We start from the raw sequence: 20,428 nt of genomic DNA on the forward strand, positions 1-20,428 counted from the left end.
AACGCTCAATTTCCAAAGGAAAAACCCTGGGAATGAGGTTGACGGGTGTCAGAAAAAAGCTGGACTCTAGAGAAAAGTTAACACAGAAATAGGGCGACAACGTCTCCATGTGCAATAATTTATTGACAGATGTAGTCGCTTAATCCCTATTAGGTCTGATGTAAATATATTATTACAAAATTCTGCACTCAAATCTCATAAATAATATATTAATTACCTTGTAAACACATTTATACACTTAAAACATCTTCAAACCCGCGAAACTTTTCTAATGAACTTAATCCACGCATTGATATAAGAAATACTCAACCCACGGTCTATGATTACAAAATATGCTCTGGTTTCCTACGGAAATATTTTAGTAAATTGGCAGAAAACTTGTCCATAATACATGGAAAGCGTAAAAAGATACAAATTTGAGATTAATCACTGTCGTAGGAGCAGAGAACTCTTTAGTCTCTGCTGTGGTAAATTAAGAGAATTTCCCCTACAAAATTTGAATTATTTTTTGGACTGTGTCAAATTATCAAAAACTCGGGGAACAATTCAATTTCTACCAGAACAAGTAGTCAAGGACATCTGAAATATAACTGTGCTATTTTCGACCTAAAAACGCATTTCTTTCTTCAGTAGGTATATTATTGTTTTAAGTTGCTTGAATGAGCTTACAGCTCATTTTTGATGAACTGAAAGGACTTTAGTGGAAAAATTACAAAACACAGCTTTTAGCATTTATAGTGCCAACACACAAGTTTGACAAATTTTCTTGAAATTTTTTCTTGGGAAGAATTGACAACAAAAAGCCCACATTGATTGCATGTTCTGACACCAGGTGTTTTATCCACGCACTTAAAAGAAAATTGAAAACATCTTGTACAGCGTAATAAACAGTATCACGTGAAAGTAGTTGTCCGTAGCTTTCATTTGAAGGGATGCACTTCATTTTATCCAGAAAACTGAACTCTATTCGTATCAAATACGTCCAAGGGACGTCCCACAAAACACGCTTTACAATATTTACAGGTAAAAAATATCTGTTCATTGTAGTAAAAATCTAAAATGAACATTGCTTTCAGTCCTATGACAAACAAAAAAAGGAAATATCTCCAAAACCTGTTAAAGATTGAGCCATGTTCTTGAAAAAATACCCCAGCTCAAAATTTATTTTTTCTTTAAAATCCGTATTGTATTCATAATAAAAGTTTCATCTTTTTGCAACATTCTTACCACTCATTAACTTTTAGACCAGAAGCAGCATTTTCAGTTCTTCATAGCTGCATTTGGAAACATTTTGGGAGGAAGAATCAATTCATAGGTTGCACAATCGATTAATTTTATTAGTCGCATATCTTCCCACTGTATGAACTGTAAAAATACTTTAAAAAACAAGGTCACGCAAAGGTGAAACGTTTATGTGACAACGCAATTTTTAAAATGTCACGCAATGTATGAAATGAAAGGTGTGCGTGACACAATACAAATGCCAGCATTTGTGATTGCCCTGTGCGTCAGAGAGATGACATTGGTTCCATCTTCTCGTAAAATAGGATGTATGCTTGAGGTCCTCGCACCTTTGATGATGACAAACTATCCACACTAAGAAATAGAGAAGATCTCTGTTAAGATTTTTATTTTAAAATAATCAAATTTAACAACAAGAACGAAAACAATGGCAATGACAATGACAACGAAAATGATAAAAATCGCTATTATTAAACAGTACATGCTCGACCGCTACCCAGCTTTCTTCAAACCATTTAAATTAAGTGTCCATGGATACTTGTTCCAAGTCTGGAAAGGGAATCACAAGATTCCCTGAAAAACCTATCAGCCATCTTTTGGGGATTCTTATCATCGTAAAATCTATTTAATTGCCACCAAGTGCGGAAACCATCTGTCTTATACAGAGTACTCACCGTGAGTCGTTGAAGCAATGCCACTGATTGCTGAATGGATGTTTACAGTGCGCTGTGTAATGACCGCCATATGTGCTACCCGAATGGTTTGAGACTGCGTACAAAGAGTACACTGCTGACCGGCGGTCTAACAGGAGACAACAAACATTGTAATGAAATCAACATTTTCAATTCCCAAATAATTGAATAATGAGACAGTCGAGAGAGTGAATGTTTCTTGTTGTATTTAACACTCCCAAAATGTAACAAGGTTACCTTGAGGATCAGCTGCAAAATCTGCGAGATCCAGTTTGCTTAGCGGGAAATCAACATTTGACAGTAGCTTGGATCGGAAGCTAAATCCTGAGAAACGCTTCAAATCTGTTTAATGAAAACTATGTCAAGGACAGAACCTTGAAAGTGAAAGGGATTCAACATCTGATATGAAAACTGTATTGCTAAGAAACTTTCATTCTCTGATCTCTTCTAGACGAAGCTACCAGAAATCTGGGACCAAGATAAGAAATGCGAAATGAGAAGTGAGAAAGGAGAAAGGCGAAAAGCAAAAGGCGAAAGGCGAAAGGCGAAAGGCGAAAGGCGAAAGGCGAAAGGAGAAAGGCGAAAGGAGAAAGGAGAAAGGCGAAAGGAGAAAGGCGAAAGGCGAAAGGCGAAAGGCGAAAGGCGAAAGGAGAAAGGAGAAAGGAGAAAGGAGAAAGGAGAAAGGAGAAAGGAGAAAGGAGAAAGGAGAAAGGAGAAAGGAGAAAGGAGAAAGGAGAAAGGAGAAAGGAGAAAGGAGAAAGGAGAAAGGAGAAAGGAGAAAGGAGAAAGGAGAAAGGAGAAAGGAGAAAGGAGAAAGGAGAAAGGAGAAAGGAGAAAGGAGAAAGGAGAAAGGAGAAAGGAGAAAGGAGAAAGGAGAAAGGAGAAAGGAGAAAGGAGAAAGGAGAAAGGAGAAAGGAGAAAGGAGAAAGGAGAAAGGAGAAAGGAGAAAGGAGAAAGGAGAAAGGAGAAAGGAGAAAGGAGAAAGGAGAAAGGAGAAAGGAGAAAGGAGAAAGGAGAAAGGAGAAAGGAGAAAGGAGAAATAAAAAATAACAAATATTGACAATGTAAAGGATACGAAGGACAAGGATTGGCGGAAATCTTTGGATTGAAAATTTCTTTGTGGATTTTCTCTTATGTTTACACTTATCACAAGTCTGAGAAAGCAAAATGAAAACAGCAGTTAGTCTAGACTTCTTTACCCCTTGACAAAACATACCTTAACTAAGTGTGTAAAATGTAAACTGTAAAATGCCTCTTTTCTGACCTTATATTTATTTTCAATAAATAAATGGTGGTCACCCAACTAGTTTAGCTCTTTAGTTATTTTGGGTGACCTGCAACTGTATGTATTTTTAATTTATTTATTAATTAGTAATTAAGTTAATTTTACAGTTCAAATAAACCTTGTTGTTGTTGTCGACACCACCAATTTTCTCTTCTTTACCAACACGCCCCCTTGTTTACCTGTCTCGAGCGCCATTCAATCAGGGATACATGGACCTCCATAAAGCTACGTCATGAAACGTCATTTACAAGTGGACTACTTTTTTTGCAAAATTAAACCAGTATTATCTGGTTTCTGCTTTAAGGCTGGTTTTCACTTGCGACGGAGTCGAAGTCGGAGTTATAGTCGTAGTCATTAAAGCACTTACGACCTAGTGAAAATCAAAAATCGGAGTCGTAAGCGGAGTCATAAGCTCGACGGAATCGGAGTGAGAAGAATTAGAACGTTTCCACTTCTTCCGATTCCGTTTATGACTCCGTCGTTAATGATCCAGTGAAAACTAGATTGTCGGAGTCGGAAGCAGAAACGGAAGAACCGACCAATCAGAAGGCCCGAAAACGAACATTGTGATTGGTATATTCTTCCGCTTCTGATTCCGACTCCAACAATCTAGTTTTCACTGGATCGTAAGCGACGGAGTCATAAACGGATGCGGTGTTCTGCTTCCGACTCCGTCGGTTTGATTTTCATTAGATCGTATCGCTTTACGCTTCTGATTATGACCCCGACTACGACTCTGTCGCTAATGAAAACCAGACTTTAGGGCTTCTCAAAATCAAGCTGAAAATCGAGAGTTGACTTACAGGTCTTTCATCGCCATCCAAAACTTCCTCCTTTGTGAAGGACTGTATACACTCTCTAAGGTTGATGTCACCATCGTCTGCCATGCTTGATCGAGTTCCAGACCATGAAGATGACGATGATGACGAACTGCGGTATTTCTGTGTGTTGAAAATCAAAGACTAATAAGACAAATACAGTGCGTAAAGAGTGCAAACAGGGTCACATGCACATAGCACGAGACAGGACATCACTCCCTCTTACACTTCACTTATTTTAAATTTTGGCCGATAGGAGGGGCGGTTATTCGAGGGGGGGGGGGGGGGGGCGCTAATTCGAGGATTTACATTATAAAATCTGCAATCTGGTATCCCTGGCAAGATAACACTTTCACAAGAACAACGTACGCACAGCTTGTATTAGGTGGACATTAACTGGTGCACATGTTTACTCACAATGCACGCAAGCTGCCTCAAAAGCGTGTCCTCCACCTTTCGGAGGAAGAAGTACATTTAAGCAACCAGATTTAGATTGACTTGTACTGTTAAAAGACGAGAATGACCAGGTACTACCTGGCCAGCAGGTGCTTGTAAAAAGATTTGCCAAAAAAGATTCTTTTCCCTAGCCTCAGCAGATCCATCTCTCTAAAGAAGTTATGTTGAAGATACAGTTTTATAACAGTTGACTTACCCTAGGAATAGGTAACGACAGATCCCAGAATGGATCAAAAGTAACAGACGTGTGACCGCAATCACAGCATTTTAACATACTCTTCAACTGTCCTACAAAAAGATCTGAAAGGAAAAGAGAAAACAAAATAAATGCCTTGCCGACACTAACTTGCATCAAACTACTGATAGCAAACAGTTTGTTAGTCTCCTACAAAGACATTCTTCTGGCTCATCATGCTTGACTCCTCCTCAAAGGAAAGATTGGTGATGACCTTATTGACTTTGGTAAAGGTACAAATGTGTTAAGTCTACATATGGCTCATCCGGCCAGCACTTATCTCCAGTTTCAGTCACATGAAGTGACTAGGAGTATTTCTACTCCCCCAGGATGGGATGTTAGTCCATTGTAGGGTTACCACCCAGCATTAAATTCGCTGGTACCCATTTATACTCCTGCGTGGAGAGAGGCACTGTGAGAGTAAAGTGTCCTGCCCAAAAGAACACAACACAACGTCCCTGGCCTGGGCTCGAACCTGGACCGCTTGCTCCAGAGGCAAGCGCACTAACCATGAGGCCACTGCACCTCCACAACTTGTTGACTTACCAGTCATCAAACTGTTGTCACGTGAAAGATAATTACTCCACGACTTCTCTGCATTCTGATGATCACTAGAAAACATAAAAAAAATATTGATTAAGTTAGCTTTAATGAATTATGTTGAAATGGGCACTACCTGAACATCTGCACTGTTTCACAAGAAATTATACATTTTCACAAATACTGGAAAGGAGAAGTCATAACCATTGTTTACCTGAGGGAAGCATCATATTCACAAGGTGTGTATTTTGGCTTGGATTTCACGTGATTCAAGTCATCATGTAATCCTTCAAGTAGAAACCGCAGAAACTCCTGAGCATCTTGTTGACTGCAAATAATAAAGACAAAACAATGTCGATTACTTGTCACAATTTAGACATGTACATTCATTAATTAAAATTATGGCCTTTAAAATAAATGTACCAGTGTGAAATAAGAGCCATGGCCATCCAAAACATACTTCAGTTTGCTTTTCTATTACCTGACCACCACGGAAAACAGCTATCACTGAGCTATGCAAGCTTGCCAACTTTTTGAGAGGTTTCACCCCTTCCTGGCTCTAACATTCAGATACTGAATTCTTTTTAGAGAAAGCCACTACCTATTTACTAATTTTGAGAAATTTTTTATTCATCCCAATGACAACATCCCTAAGATGATGTTTTCACCTACACCCTACTCTATCAACCGTAACAACTGGAGGTTACTACAGCATAAACTACACCTTAAAGAAAAGGCAGCTTACTTGTATCCCATAAACCGTGGGGCAAACCTTTGGATCTGAGTCTTGAAGGAATGCGGGGACACAGCGTCACTGTTGCCTGGCTTCCACATCGACTTTATCAACTCTGCAAAGGCTGTTGAAAGATTTAGGAAATTGAAATTTTAGACTTAAACATCTTACATGTAGGTGTAACTGTGCCTCTGACAAACCCTGATTTTCAAAACCCATCTAGTGATCGAATTTGGTTACTGCCATCAAATCAACGGAATGGATTGAAATCTCTCAGTCACAAACCAGATAAAAACCTTTTAACCCTTCAAAGTGGGGTGTAAAGTCCAGCTCCACGTCCCTGTCGTACACCCTGGGCAACGTCCTAAAGTAGGGGAGCGCCAGTCAGGGTGAAGTGCGGTGGGGAAGCCTCATTCCTCAGGGCCGCTACGGTAACCGTGAAGGCCTGACTGGAACCCTGAAAAGGGGCGGCTAACGGAGCTCTGGTGAAGGCTAACCCCCTACGTGGTGGATTCATTGGGTTACTGAAACCGAAACTATGGAAAACTTTCCGGGTCTCTATTACCAGTAGAGATCGAGCAGGGATCGTTAAAACCGAATTATGACCATAAGGTAAGAACGAGAATGAAGCGAAGCCCGCGGATGAAGCTGTTCGCTCCGAAATTTAGAACCTGGATAGGACAATGGAATGTGCGAACTCTATACGAGTCTGGAAAGGTAGCTCTCCTGGCCGCAGAGATGAGACGTTACAGACTGGAAATCTTGGGAGTCAGTGAAGCTAGGTGGAACCAATTCGGGGAAACTGAGTTGGCAACAGGAGAGCTTTTCATATACTCGGGGAAAGGAACAAAGATGATGTCCATGAGAGAGGGGTCGGTATCGTGTTATCAGGGCACGCGAAAAAGTGCTTGATGGAATGGGAACCGATTGATGATCGCATTATTACAGCCAGAATTAACGCTAAAATTCAAAAGATCACAATCAAACAGTGCTATGCTCCCACGAACAATGCTGAGCCATATGAGAAAGAGGAATTTTACAACAAACTGCAGGCTGTGGTCGATAAGGCTCCGAATAGAGATATCCTTATCGTAATGGGCGACTTCAATGCAAAGGTTGGACGGAATAATGCCAGCATTGAGAGGATTATGGGAAAGGAAGGACTTGGAGATGTGAATGAAAATGGCGAAGAGTTGGTGGATTTTTGTGCATTGAACGGTCTAAGTATTGGTGGAACTCTCTTTCCCCATAAGAGGGTACATAAAGCGACCTGGATATCCCCAGATGGAGTGACTGAAAACCAAATCGATCATATTCTTATAAGTCAGCGATGGATAACTTCACTGCAGGATGTGCGCGTAAAAAGGGGGGCTGCTATTGGTTCTGACCATCACCTTGTGGTGGCCTCTCTGAAGATCAAGCTGGCTGCAAGAAAGCCGTTCGTAAATACAAGATGGAAATTTGATGTCATGAAATTGAGAGACCCTGACACAAAACAGGCCTTTCAAATTGAGTTGCAAAACCGGTTTGAATCCCTATCCCTTCAAGAAGAAGAAGAAGAAATAGTAAGAAATGCAAGCGGGGATGAAGATGCACGGGCCCAAGATACTGACATCAATGCACAATGGGAGAAAACCAAGAAGATACTTGTTGATACATGTGGCAGTGTTCTCGGACGTATGAAAAGGACTCGGAAGGAGTGGCTGTCTGACGAGACTTACAGGAAGGTTGAAGAAAGACGAAAGGCCAAGCAGATACTGAATGACGCTAGAAAGAGACAAGGGAAACGTGAAGCAACCAGATACTACAATGAAAAGAATAGAGAGGTTAAGAAATCTTGCCGAAGAGACAAAAGGGATTTAATTGAGAGCATTGCACGTGAAGCAGAAGACGCGGCTAGGAACAATGATCTAAGAACACCATATATGACAACACGAAAACTTAGTGGGATAAGATGCAATCAGAATCGCCCAATTAGAAGTGAAGATGGAACTCTCTTAACGAAAATGGAAAATCAGCTCCAGCGATGGGAGAGGCATTTTGAATCCGTATTGAACAGACCAGCCCCAAGCCAATTGCCAGATCCTCTGCCTGCAGATGTTCCCCTGAACATCGGCACAGGACCTATTTCCAAAGGAGAAATAAGATCAGCCCTCACTCAACTAAAGAATGCCAAAGCTCCAGGGGTAGATAACATCCCTCCTGAAGAATTGAAGGAGGGAGGTCCTTGTACTGTGGAGGCACTGCATAGAATTTTAAACTTCGCATGGGAGAAAGAAGAGATTCCAGATGACTGGAAGAGAGGTCTTCTAGTAAAGCTGACAAAGAAAGGGGACCTTAGTCGGTGCGGTAACTGGAGGGGAATAATGTTGCTCTCGATACCCAGCAAAGTCTTAACCCGGGTCATACTAAACCGAATGAGGGTGGCGGTTGATGAAGTCCTGAGAGATGAGCAGGCGGGATTTAGGAAGGATCGCTCCTGTACCGATCAAATTGCCACTTTGAGGATTATTGTATAGCAATCAATCGAGTGGTCATCCCCCCTGTACTTGCTATTCGTGGATTTTGAGAAGGCCTTAGATTCTTTGGATAGGGAGGCTATGTGGAGGATTCTTCGTCATACCGGCATACCCGACAAAATCATCAATATGCTCAAGGTTCAGTATCAGGGCTTTACTTGCCAAGTGCTTCATGGAGGAACTTTGACCAACCCCACCGAGGTCAAGACCGGTGTGAGACAGGGGTGCCTTCTTTCGCCGTCGCTATTCCTCACGGTACTTGATTGGGTGTCGAAGAATGCATATGAGCGTAAACGTTTGGGACTCCAATGTACCCTGACCCAACGCCTAGAAGACTTGGAATATGCTGACGACCTTTGCTTACTAACACACCGACTAGTTGATATGAAAGAGAAGGGGGAAAGATTACAAGAGACTGGTGGGCAGGTTGAACTCAAAATCAACATCCAGAAAACAAAGGAGATGCGAATTGGCGTGTGGCAACAAGAATCGTTGGAACTCCATGGGGAAGGTGTTGAAAGAGTGTCTGAGTTCACGTATTTGGGAAGCATCATTAGTGAAACTAGCGGAACTGATGAGGACATAACAGCCAGGATCAGGAAAGCGCAATCGACATTCTCAATGCTTATGCCTGTGTGGAAGGAAAAATGTATCAGATTGCAAACGAAGCTCAGGATTTTCAATACAAACGTGAAGTCTGCCCTTCTGTATGGTTCGGAAACACGGAGATCGACGAAACTACTGACCAAGAAATTGCAAACCTTTATCAACAAGTGTTTAAGGAAGATCCTGAACATCCGCTGGCCAGAGGTCATTTCAAATGAAGAACTATGGGAAAGGACACAACAAATACGTATAGAAGAAAGCATTATGAGAAGAAAATGGAAATGGATCGGGTATACGCTAATGAAACCTGAGAATAATATCACCCGTTGCGCCCTCGAGTGGAACCCTCAGGGGTCTAGAAGAAGAGGTCGCCCAAAGCAATCCTGGAGGCGAAGTGTGATAGCTGAGCTCGCCAAGAATAAGTTCACGTGGATAGAGGCAAAGCGAACTGCCAGTAATAGAGTTAGGTGGAGATCCATGGTTGACGCCCTATGCTCCCCTTTAGGAGCGAAGATGGCCAAATGTAATGTAATGTAACCCTTCAAAGTGAAATGTATCCTGAGAGGTAGGTACAGCAGTGTACGGTAACGTAATTTATGGCGAGGAAAAATGCAATTGCTAATTGAGCTGCGGAACTCCAGGGGTCTCATTCATGCTTTCAGCAGAAGGGCAACTGGTTTTCACAGGTGGGCAAAAGTTTTTGAACTGAACTTCTTAATTTAAGAGAAAAACTTTCCTGGCGATGGTGAAACCAAGTGGGCAAAATCATCCTCATTGCCAGCCAATTTGCCTAATGCCCAGCCCTTAATGAAACCCCTGAAAACTCCCATGATATTGAAAGGACAAGTTCAAAAGTCATGCAATGCAGTGTCACTGTTTGATTGAGCTACTTTATCCACAAAAATCGAAACTCCCACAAGAACCACTCTGGTACACCATTCAGCTCTCTGTTAAGCTTTGTAATCAGTATCGAATAATTTGTTTTGGTCCGTCCTAGCACATTATCACAGGTACTAGAGGAAGATGGACTCAGCCCATGAAGAACAAAGATGCTGCATGTACATTGTATATCATACAAAAACAAGTTGGCTATATAATCGTGTCATATCCAGGCAAGCAGGAGTGGAATAATTGTCTGTTTAAAAATGCCCACAAAATATAGAAAACTAAAATAAGAGAAAAAAAACCGCCCCCAAAATTACCTGCATTCTAAACTATGTTTGTAAAGCATGGTATAATAACTCATAACCCATGATGGCTAAGCCAATGAAAACTCTCAAATTGCATTATCCAATGATCCAGTTTTTAACAAATTAAATTATAATAAATCAAAATATATATATTTGTGCGTAACAATAAATTGCAATTATGTACTACACACCTTGAATAAGCCTGCCTTTCATGCTACTGCTGCTGTTGACGTTTTTCACGTGAGACCCTTTCAAAAGTTGATTAGTTAAGGGTTGCGTGTGACTAAGACATTGAAGGATGGAGTTCATAAAACACTGCAAAGAAAAGCAAATTATCAGGAATCAGTCAGAGTTATCTTGACTGGATCAGAGGTCCTGAGCACTCATTAAGATAACTTGCATCATAGTTTGAATTTTTTTCCTGATTTTTCATGGCTTGTACATGTAAATAAAAATACTTTTTCATGGGTGGTACAGTGGGCTAATGGTTAGTGAACTGCACTCTGGTTGGAGAAGTCTGGGGTCATTGTGTTGTGTTCTTCAGCAAGAAAATTACTCTCACAAATTTTCCACCCACATGTATAAATGGGACCCAGCTCAACGTTACAGCAATGTTACAGGATGCTTTGGCAGTAAGGGTCCCATTGAGCTGACTGCAGACTTTGGCTTAATTATAATAATTTCCATTGGCTAACATATGACTGTGACTGAATGAAGAAGATTTCTTTAGAGCAACTTCAGCATTAAATCCCTCAAGCACCTGATTTTTTTCTTTAAAACCTTAGTTTGCAAATAAAACTGGTGTCCTACATTTATCATATCAGGAAAAATTTAGACAATTCTCTTTACAAGAATCTTGAGAGTCTTCCAGCGACATGTTCAGTAATAGAATACTTAAGTTAGTCAATCCACAGGCCCACATCAGGGCTGTCATTAAGTCCCCTGTAGCCTTGATCTTCACACATGTAACAAACTTGTTACCTTTTGAGTAAATTGTATCAGCTATAGGCCAGTTCACCAGTAACATCAAGGGTCCATCAAACTTACTCAACCATAGCTGGTGTTAGGGCTACAGCCCTTGTTGACAGCCCTGCACATTAAATTTATCACGGCGACAGTAGCTTCGGCTCGATACAAGGATAAAGGTGTTTCAATTCAGTCATCTTTGACTGCCTATTAGTTAACACCAAAGAAGCAAGTAAAAGAACTTACTGTATTTCCTAAATTACGGAGACCAACTAAGCCATCAGAGCTGCTTCTACCAGTAGGCTAAAAAAAAAAAAAAAACAAGAGGAGAAACTACTGATTGACTAACTTATTACGACAATACATTTACAAGAAATAACTTACTGTGATATAATATTTATTGCTATTGTTTGAAGGATGAAAGAATTTCACCATATACCATAATACCACTAACAAAATATTGTTTTGAAAGAGTAACAGAACTTGCACAAATGTGACAGCGTACCCGTCTACTCCTTGAGTGTAAGTTCCGTTTAGCCAACAAAATCCATAGAAGGCAGAAATAGACTCCCAATGTGATAAGATATCCACCTTCAAAAGCCACTGTTTACAAGTATCTCAGCTAAAGCTTGATACGTAAGCATTCCCACAACTTAACAAAATGCTGTCCATAACACCAAATATACAACATGACTGCACACGTAGGTCCTCACTGTTTTTCACCAAATTACGAGTAAATGATTTTGCTCTTCAATTAGTATTTGAAAACCTGCCTTTACCTAAAACTGTACAATACAATTTATCTAAAGTGCAGACCAAATTTTACACTTAGCAATTTACGTATATGAACCCCTGGTTCATTTCATTAAATAATCTATTTTTGACTATAGTACCTGTTACTGAAAATTGGCAAAAGTCCATTGAAAATTAATTATTTTTGGAAGTTTATTCAATGAGGAACAAAATAATTTTTTGCATGTATAAGACAGTATAAAAACTGGATATTTAGTTCTATCAAATTCAATTAAAATAAGAATTTTAGTGATATTTTTCTCAACAAACTGGATTTTCTACATAAGAGACTAGTATATATTTCTTGAGAAGTTTTAAACAAGATAAACTGAAACATGAAAATCTGACTAATTATAAATAATTAATCACCACAAAAGACTGTTTGTATAACAAGTGGTAGAACCTTTAAAAAAAATTTCAACCCACTAAGGAATATTTCGTAGATGTGTACAGTGCATTTGGACAGCAGGTTATTAAAAATAATATCAACATTCATTAAAAGAACAAAATCCCACTGGCTGCTAGGAGCTTTTCAACAATTTGTCATTCCACGATAATCTATTGTAATTAATTACTATGCTTTAGTTTCATAGTGTTGTACTGTAAGGTTATGGTCCAAAATAAATATAACATGATGTTATCATTTGCCTCAAGAAATGATTTAAAAATTTACATGTAGCTGAAGCTATAGTATCTATTCGGCCTTCAAAAAATCACAAAATGTAATGGGAAGTGATGGTAATAAACTGTCATCTTATTGCATAATCCTGAGGTGAGCCTCAGAATATAGGGCTTCCAAAACATATCCTTTCTGTCCCCATGAAAGATTTGTTTTTGTTCGATCCACCCCCACTCCATTTCAGCTTAAAATTTTTGGGTTTTGTGACCCCCACTCACACAAAATTTTCAGTAACCTTCTTTCCACAGGGTGGGTACGGGTCATATTTTCTGGAATGGCAAGTAAAACTTAACTGCACCATCTGGCGATTCACCATTGAAAATTTCCCATGAACACAAAACATGAAATAATCATGGACTGTAGCCGGTCATGTTGAGCGGCCAAAGTAATTTTAGCTTGGTCACGTCTCGTTTCTGACCGGTCAAGATATTTAAAAAAAATTAAAGTAATGTTAGTCTAATTAAACCCTCAAATAATTATAATTTGTTTGTTCCGGGTCATTGCTACACGATTTAAAAATTGGCTTAATACAAAGAAAAGCTTAAAACTTAACCAAAGATAGCCTTGGCAGGGCTCAGTAGCTCAATGAAGTGGCACAATGTCCATGGAATTCATGCCACTTGCCAAAGAAAAAATATTGAATGGATGCACATTTGATGGAAGTTTTTGATCGGCACATTGAATTCCATGAGCTGTTGTTTTGATGTTCTACAAAGTATCTATGCCATCAAAACGTAAATGAAACCAAACATGCATCAGCTGATCCTAATTTTGTGCTTCAGAAATAACTTGGTAAACAAATATAGCCAAAGAAGAAGTTTATGTTTCCTTGACTCTCACCTGTGCAAACCATGTGGTACAAAAGCGCAACAAATCATCACGTTACTACGACTACGGCTACAGTTACACAACAAGTGTTGGGAAGTTTCTTAACGATGTGACTACAATTGAAAGGCCGCGTGCAAGAACATCCCCTAGATTTTTCGGCCATTTTTGAAAGTGCTTAAAACTAGCTGAATTTTGCCATGTGGGCTTCGTTTCACCTGAGAAACATTGCTCTGAAGTTTTTTTCGCTGGGTTGCTTTTCGTTCTCGAGAAATAACGTATGCAAAAAAGGCACACAGGTTGGAAAAACCGAGTGGTTTATTGCATACGCAATATCTCGAGAACGAAGCAAACTTTAGCGCGAAAACTACGGGACATTGCTTAACATACCTGAAAGAAACTGCATGCGAAATTTGGAGCGTTTTTGACAAAGTTCACCTTTGATTAAAATACCTGATGCCCTTTTCCCGCCGAGTCCTTCAAATAAACGAAGTTGGGCCTTTGTTATGATAAACAGAGCCGATCCTTTGTTATAATAGCCAAGCCAAGCCTTTGTTATAAGTCAAAGTCTCGCCTTGGTTTATTATAACAAAGGATCGGCCCGCCGAGACCGCAAGGACTTTGATTTTACTTAGAAACCAGCAAAATGTCAATTTCACGCAGCTTATGTAAGCTCAAATTTGTTGATTTCAGGTCAAAAGTGCTTAAAATGTTGACTCATGTTAACGCGCGACGGCAAGGATGTTGATTTCTCTTAGAAAGCAGCAAAATGTCAATTTTACGCAACGTAAAAGCTCAAAAATGTTGATTTTAGGTCAAAAAAGGTTTAAATGTTGATTTCATGTTAACCCGTGACGGTAGGTATGTTGATTTCACTTAGAAAACAGCAAAATGTTAATTTTAGGCAGCGTATAAGCTCAAAAATGTTGATTTCAGGTCTAAATAGGTAAAAATGCTGATTTCACGTTAACGCGTGACGGCAAGGATGTTGATTTCACTTAGGAAACAGCAAAATGTTGATTTCACGCTGCGTATAAGCTCAAAAATGTTGATTTCAGGTCTAAATAGGTAAAAATGCTGATTTCACGTTAACGCGTGACGGCAAGGATGTTGATTTCACTTAGGAAACAGCAAAATGTTGATTTCACGCTGCGTATAAGCTCAAAAATGTTGATTTCAGGTCTAAATAGGTACAAATGCTGATTTCACGTTAACGCGTGACGGCAAGGATGTTGATTTCACTTAGGAAACAGCAAAATGTTGATTTTACGCTGCGTATAAGCTCAAAAATGTTGATTTCAGGTCTAAATAGGTAAAAATGCTGATTTCACATTAACGCGTGACGGCAAGGATGTTGATTTCACTTAGAGAACAGCAAAATGTTATTTTCACGCAGCGTATAAGCTCAAAAATGTTGATTTCAGGTCTAAATAGGTAAAAATGCTGATTTCACGTTAACGCGTGACGGCAAGGATGTTGATTTCACTTAGAAAACAGCAAAATGTTAATTTCACGCAACTTATAAGCTAAAAATTGTTAATTTCAGGTCTAAACAGGTAAAAATGTTGATTTCACGTAATGCGTGACGGAAGGGATGTTGATTTCACTTAGAAAACAGCAAAATGTTAATTTCACGCAACGTATAAGCTCAAAAATGTTGATTTCAGGTTTAAATAGGTAAAATATGGCAGCCGGAAAATAGTGTTAACATCTGGAACTTACTTTGGTTATCTGGGAGAATGATTATCTGCATTGAACAAATAAACATCAAATAAGCACTTTTCTAAATACAGCAACGTCTTAAATGGCTAAAAATCACGAGATAAATACATATTTTTAGACAAACGTGATCATAGCTTTATGTCACGCACCGCCTAACAGATTAACAAATTAACCCGTCTGCGCAATGCACGGGTCTCCATACATCTGCATGTCCGCTGATCCCAGAAGTTCAAAACACTACAAATCATGCCGATATGAAATAAAATCAACGCAACCTGGATCACAGATCTATGTTACAATCGATCGCTACTTGTTGGCCATTATTACCTTTAAATGAAAAAAGCTGAAACAATCTAGTTACCAGTTCGAGAAACGCGAGCAGAACGTGATCACAATGCATGCCGGGAAGGCTCTTTACACCTCGTGCACGGGAAAACATGGCAGTTGATACAAGACAAATTTTATCACTCAAAAACCAGTTCTCGCTTTCCAAACTTTGACACTAGCAACGCTTGGCAAATGGGCCACAACTCACGAGAGGGTATTTTTCTTGGGCAAGAACTGCTCTTGGACTTTGCTGCCTGGCTCGATCTGACTTCGAACGCCGATAACACCATTACGGTATATCAGCTACCTTCGAAGTTTCAGAACACATTTTGATTCTTTAAAATGGCTGACGACTTACGGGTTTATCGAGGCTTTATGATGCCTCTCAACCACCAGGCAGGCACACAAGGTACTTTAACACTATGCTTAAGATACTAGTTGACAGAGTTCTAATGTGGCACATCTCTTTTTCGTTCCATGGTATTTCGTTTGCCGCTCGATCGATTCACGTGTTGTGTTTACGTCACAATAACCGATGTAAACAATCTGTTCCCAGATTTCCGCTCTATATACTATTTTCCTTTGACTTTAAGACAGCTAAGATTCAGTGGAATACACTATAAACAGTCTGCCTGTTTGCTGTTCAACAAAATAATAAGGTTTGTTTTGTTTTTTGTTCAACAAAAGATCTCCAAAAGATGCCGCTTGGAAAACTGAGCTTTTTGCATATGTTATTTCTCGAGAACAAAGAGCGCCCCAGCCAAAAAAAATCCAGAGCAATGTTTCTGAGGTACAACGAAGCCTACATGCCAAAATTCAGCTATTTTTGAACACTTTCAAAATGGCCAAAAAATCTAGGGGACGTTCTTGCACGCGGCCTTTCAATTAAGTTCTAAAGTGTAAGCCATAAAACATCTAAACTCTGTTGTAGTCATATCTTAGAGAGAGTTTTCGTTCACGAGGAACTAATGACCATCATTCGGTAGATTTTACCAATGAAATTAGTGGGTAAATTTTGGTCACGTGCTAAGCAACAAGTTGAGAGAGTCTCAAATTTCATTTGCGAACAAAATAACTTTACAGATTCAGATACTGATAAGGCCTTTGGCTTTTTTTTGTTGATACATAATTATTTTCGTCCGCTTTGTAACAATAACTTTTATCAGTTGGTTCTAAATTAGATACTGGGTTCCTGCTAAATGTTACATTTACGGCTTGATGGAAACGAAGCAGACTGCAAAATGTGTGGTTTGATGTCCCGGAGTCCCATAGTGCTTAAGGTGGAAACAACTTGACAATCGAGCAAAAAGGTTTGTTTTGGCATCTTGTTCGTTGATTTTTGTGCAGTGAAAGTGAAAGCAACGACAAAATTATCTTGACATCTGTAGAGCAATACCTTTGAAATATACACCAACGAAGAGAGGTGCCCTGTGACAAAAATGTGGGACAGTTAGGCAAATCTAAAGTGTCTTGAAAAGCTGAATCTGACTGTATTCCCTTTAGCGTACGGAAAACCTCTGCTGTTTGAAAGGCTGAATAGTTTTGAATTCTGAATTGAAACGTCTGCCGTCCTAACAGATGAAATTTTTTTCCAACCGATAACAGCAGTGTTCGAATGGCTGAATATTTTTCTGAACGGATAACCTAGCTATTCGAATGGCCCCTCCTATCGATCTTGGATGCATGACAAACAGTAAGCGAATGGCTTTTAGCCATTCAAACAGATACCTGTTGGTATATGTTTTCATGTGAGAGGTCATAATAAAAAAGAGATTGAAAATCTAAGATTCAAGGCCTGTCCAAATGGGAAATGTTTGGTGACCAAACATTATCAAACATTGTTTGGTGACCAAACATGCTGATGTTGAAGTGAGTGGCCAAATGGTTAAAACATGTTTGATCAAACACAGATCAAACTATGGATACAAGCTGCTGAGCATGCGTGGTATGCGTGTGTGTGCCAAACATGTTTAATACAGCTGTCCAAACAAACAAAACATCGCCCAACAAACACAAGAACAAAAGAAATGTTTTAAGTCGTTTGATCGAATGCTTGATGGTCTTCAAATTTTATCAAACACGACCAAACACGATCAAACACGAACAAACAGCACTGAACAAGGTGGCCAAATCATGGTAAAATGTTTGGCCACCAAACAATGTTTGATGGTGTTTGGTCACCAAACATTTCCCGTTTGGACAGGCCTTTACAGTTGAGGACTTGATTGATTATTCAAGAATGAACAACGCGACCATCTCAACATGACGTGACCAGTCAACATGACCGGTAAGTGAAGCTTTTGGCCAGTCAAGTCGCCATTCTGGCCGGACATTGTTTGTTGACCGGCTGTCATTTTGAGCCCTGATCTGCACAAAATATCATAATCATTACATTTGGTGGTCACTGTTTCATTATTGGTGGCTATTGGTGGTATTGGTGAGAGAGCCTGACAATGAGGTTGAGCAAATTAATTATTTTAATGTAGCTGGCATTGAACAGTGTCAAAAAAATTAAAAGAACTTGGAGACCCAATGAGAATTTAGGAATATGTGTACTACATGATAAATTTACTACAAATGCACTGTGTGACACAGAGTTTCAGAGTTTTTACTACCCAGATTTATTTCCTTGCCATAATTTAATAATCATTTTCCTTCACAAACTTTGAAAAAAAGAAATACAAACTTAATAAGAAATTCAGCATCGTGTTTGCCACATATAGCTGTATTGTACCTAGAGTTTGGGGTTGAAAAATTCACAGACAACAGAAAAGTTATTGATTAATATAATCAAAAATGTCCAACAATGTCTCCGTGCATTTCGGAACATCAAGAAGAGGGTTGAAAATACGACATGCAGTGAAGTATTTATAACAAACCTCAAGGTGTTTGGAAATGCAAGGAACTACTGTCTTGAGTATTTGATACATGTATATCAAACTCAAGCTAAGGAGACAAATAGGAGAAATAAAATTGTAAAAATCTACCTAATTACCGGTAAGATCAGACATCCCAACAGTGTCACGGTCATGATTTCCTTTGTTTATATTTGATGAGTTATTTATGTTTGAGAAGTTATCAAGAACATTCAATGCAAAATTTCTACATGGATGCTGTAATTTTGACCGTGTAATTGCAACATATATACAAGTATATAGTATGGTGGTTTATTCTGTCAATTTACCATAAGACCAGGTCTTTAAAAAATATTAGTTTGATGGCTACATTAATAACACAGCACACGCAAACAATATAATTAATAAAGTACATTTTAATTAATTGAATGTGTTTGTTCAATATCAAAACATCAGCTGAAACATCTTTGTACACGTTTAACCACAACAAAAGGAAATTAAGATAGTTTTAGCTGTCAACTATAGTCCAAGATTATGGTATAGCATAATCTTGAATTATTGCTGCTATATTGATGAAGAAATAAACCAAATAATTAGTTTCTACAACAGATACATGTACTTACCGAATTGCAAGGGGAAGAGTTCGAAGAACTGAAGGACGAATTTCTAGCACACTTCATATCTGACCCAGGTAAAGCAGTTATGGTAGCTTTGCGCGTTTTGTCCACATCTCTGACACTGTAATTTTCTTTTCCTGAGGTTGTATAAGCGTTGGATAAGTCTTTGTGCGAGGAATAAGATTGCCCACCATTGTGCAGCGACTTTCTATCTTCCTTTGGATCTTTGTAGTCCAGATGAGTTGTCGATCGATAAATACCTCTACCACTACTTTTTGTATTGCTACTGCCATTTAGCGTTGCCTTAGTTCCTACATGTACATGATCATGAGTGAACGAATGCCCTGTTCTAGAGCTAATCCCATGTACGGACGATTCCATTCTAGGTCTGTTTGAAGGAGATCTTGATAAATCGTTTGTTTGCTCCCGGTGAGAATTAAGCTGTGAGAGTGATTTCGACTTACCACTCCTCAAATCTCCATATGTATAACTGTTTCTACATGAACTGGCATAACCAGAGTCGTTTGAAGTTTTTCTCCGCGTTGTCGTGGAGTCCGTACCGTAAGATTTCTGATGGCTGAAATGATCAGCCGGTGTAACCCTTGAAGCAGCAACATATGTTATCTCTCTAGCACGTGTGCCGGATTTGGCCAGAATATGAGGTTTATTTGGCAGAGGACCAGGCCCATTAGGCAAAGTCCGAGAACTGGAGGAATGCGCTTGTTTTGGCTTTCTTGTTGAACTACCGTAAGTCGACGATGAACCCATACCAACTGAACTACTTCCAAATGTTCGACTCGGTTTCATAGCACCGGTCGAACTCGACGAAGCTAAGGAAGTCTGATGCATTGCCAAAGACATCTGTATATCAATAAAAATGACGAACCAGCTTCAAATGAAACTACATTGTATTAGGTCGATTTCTTCAAGCACATTCGTCACGACTGTCTGTGCTCGCCGCCATTGCCGCTTGATCACGTGACTTCTCTAACCTTGGCAGTTCGTTTGTGATGTCATGCCAACAAAACAAAGAAACGACGAAGACTGGAGGCAATGGAGAGAGAGAGCCTGGGAATAGGGTTGAGCAAATTAATTATTTTAATGTAGTTGTGCGGTAAAAATAATTTCGTATCGACAAAATCTAATCTTTTTACGTGCACGTGGCATTCTTCGTCAGAGTAAAACGTAAAAACCTACTTTTACCTTGTTGGAACTTTCTCGCTTTTTTGATATCATCCAAAAAAAGTGTTTCTCCTCACACATTAAGAAACAGGAACAGCGATTAAATATTTCCTTATTTTCTTTCTCTCTCAAGTCGTAAAAATGAGA

At 39.3% G+C, this 20,428-nt stretch overlaps 1 protein-coding gene across 2 annotated transcripts; it reads right to left on the reverse strand.

The window, feature by feature from the left end:
* Positions 1 to 104: 104 nt before the first annotated feature.
* LOC110052257 (ubiquitin carboxyl-terminal hydrolase 2-like) lies at positions 105 to 20,095 on the reverse strand. 2 transcript variants are annotated; one of them, XM_020758370.2, is made up of 12 exons: positions 19,106 to 20,094; positions 11,529 to 11,585; positions 10,508 to 10,631; positions 6,014 to 6,125; positions 5,483 to 5,596; positions 5,275 to 5,339; positions 4,690 to 4,793; positions 4,023 to 4,160; positions 3,010 to 3,088; positions 2,172 to 2,276; positions 1,917 to 2,043; positions 105 to 1,596 (listed from the first exon to the last, which is right to left on the reverse strand). In XM_020758370.2, the coding sequence occupies exons 1-12, from the start codon at positions 19,958 to 19,960 to the stop codon at positions 1,509 to 1,511; spliced, it is 1,968 nt and encodes a 655-aa protein (XP_020614029.2). In that variant the 5' UTR covers positions 19,961 to 20,094; the 3' UTR covers positions 105 to 1,508. The 2 variants fall into 2 exon arrangements, with proteins under 2 accessions (XP_020614029.2, XP_020614030.2); XM_020758371.2 differs by lacking the exons at positions 2,172 to 2,276; positions 3,010 to 3,088 and having other exon boundaries at positions 19,106 to 20,095.
* Positions 20,096 to 20,428: the final 333 nt, after the last annotated feature.

The sequence above is a fragment of the Orbicella faveolata genome, unplaced genomic scaffold (genome assembly GCF_042242905.1).
Source record: "Orbicella faveolata isolate gen_17 unplaced genomic scaffold, um_ofav_v1 contig_25, whole genome shotgun sequence".
NCBI lineage: Eukaryota > Metazoa > Cnidaria > Anthozoa > Scleractinia > Merulinidae > Orbicella > Orbicella faveolata.

What these genes read in the sequence shown, in the direction of transcription:
- LOC110052257 (XM_020758370.2), bottom strand. Translation starts at nt 19,960, where the DNA reads ATGTCTTTGGCAATGCATCAGACTTCCTTAGCTTCGTCGAGTTCGACC. An exon ending in TCCGTAATTTAGGAAATACA is followed by an intron (nt 10,632 to 11,528) that starts GTAAGTTCTTTT and finishes TTTTCTTTGCAG; the next exon opens with TGTTTTATGAACTCCATCCT. An exon ending in GAATATGATGCTTCCCTCAG is followed by an intron (nt 5,340 to 5,482) that starts GTAAACAATGGT and finishes TATGTTTTCTAG; the next exon opens with TGATCATCAGAATGCAGAGA.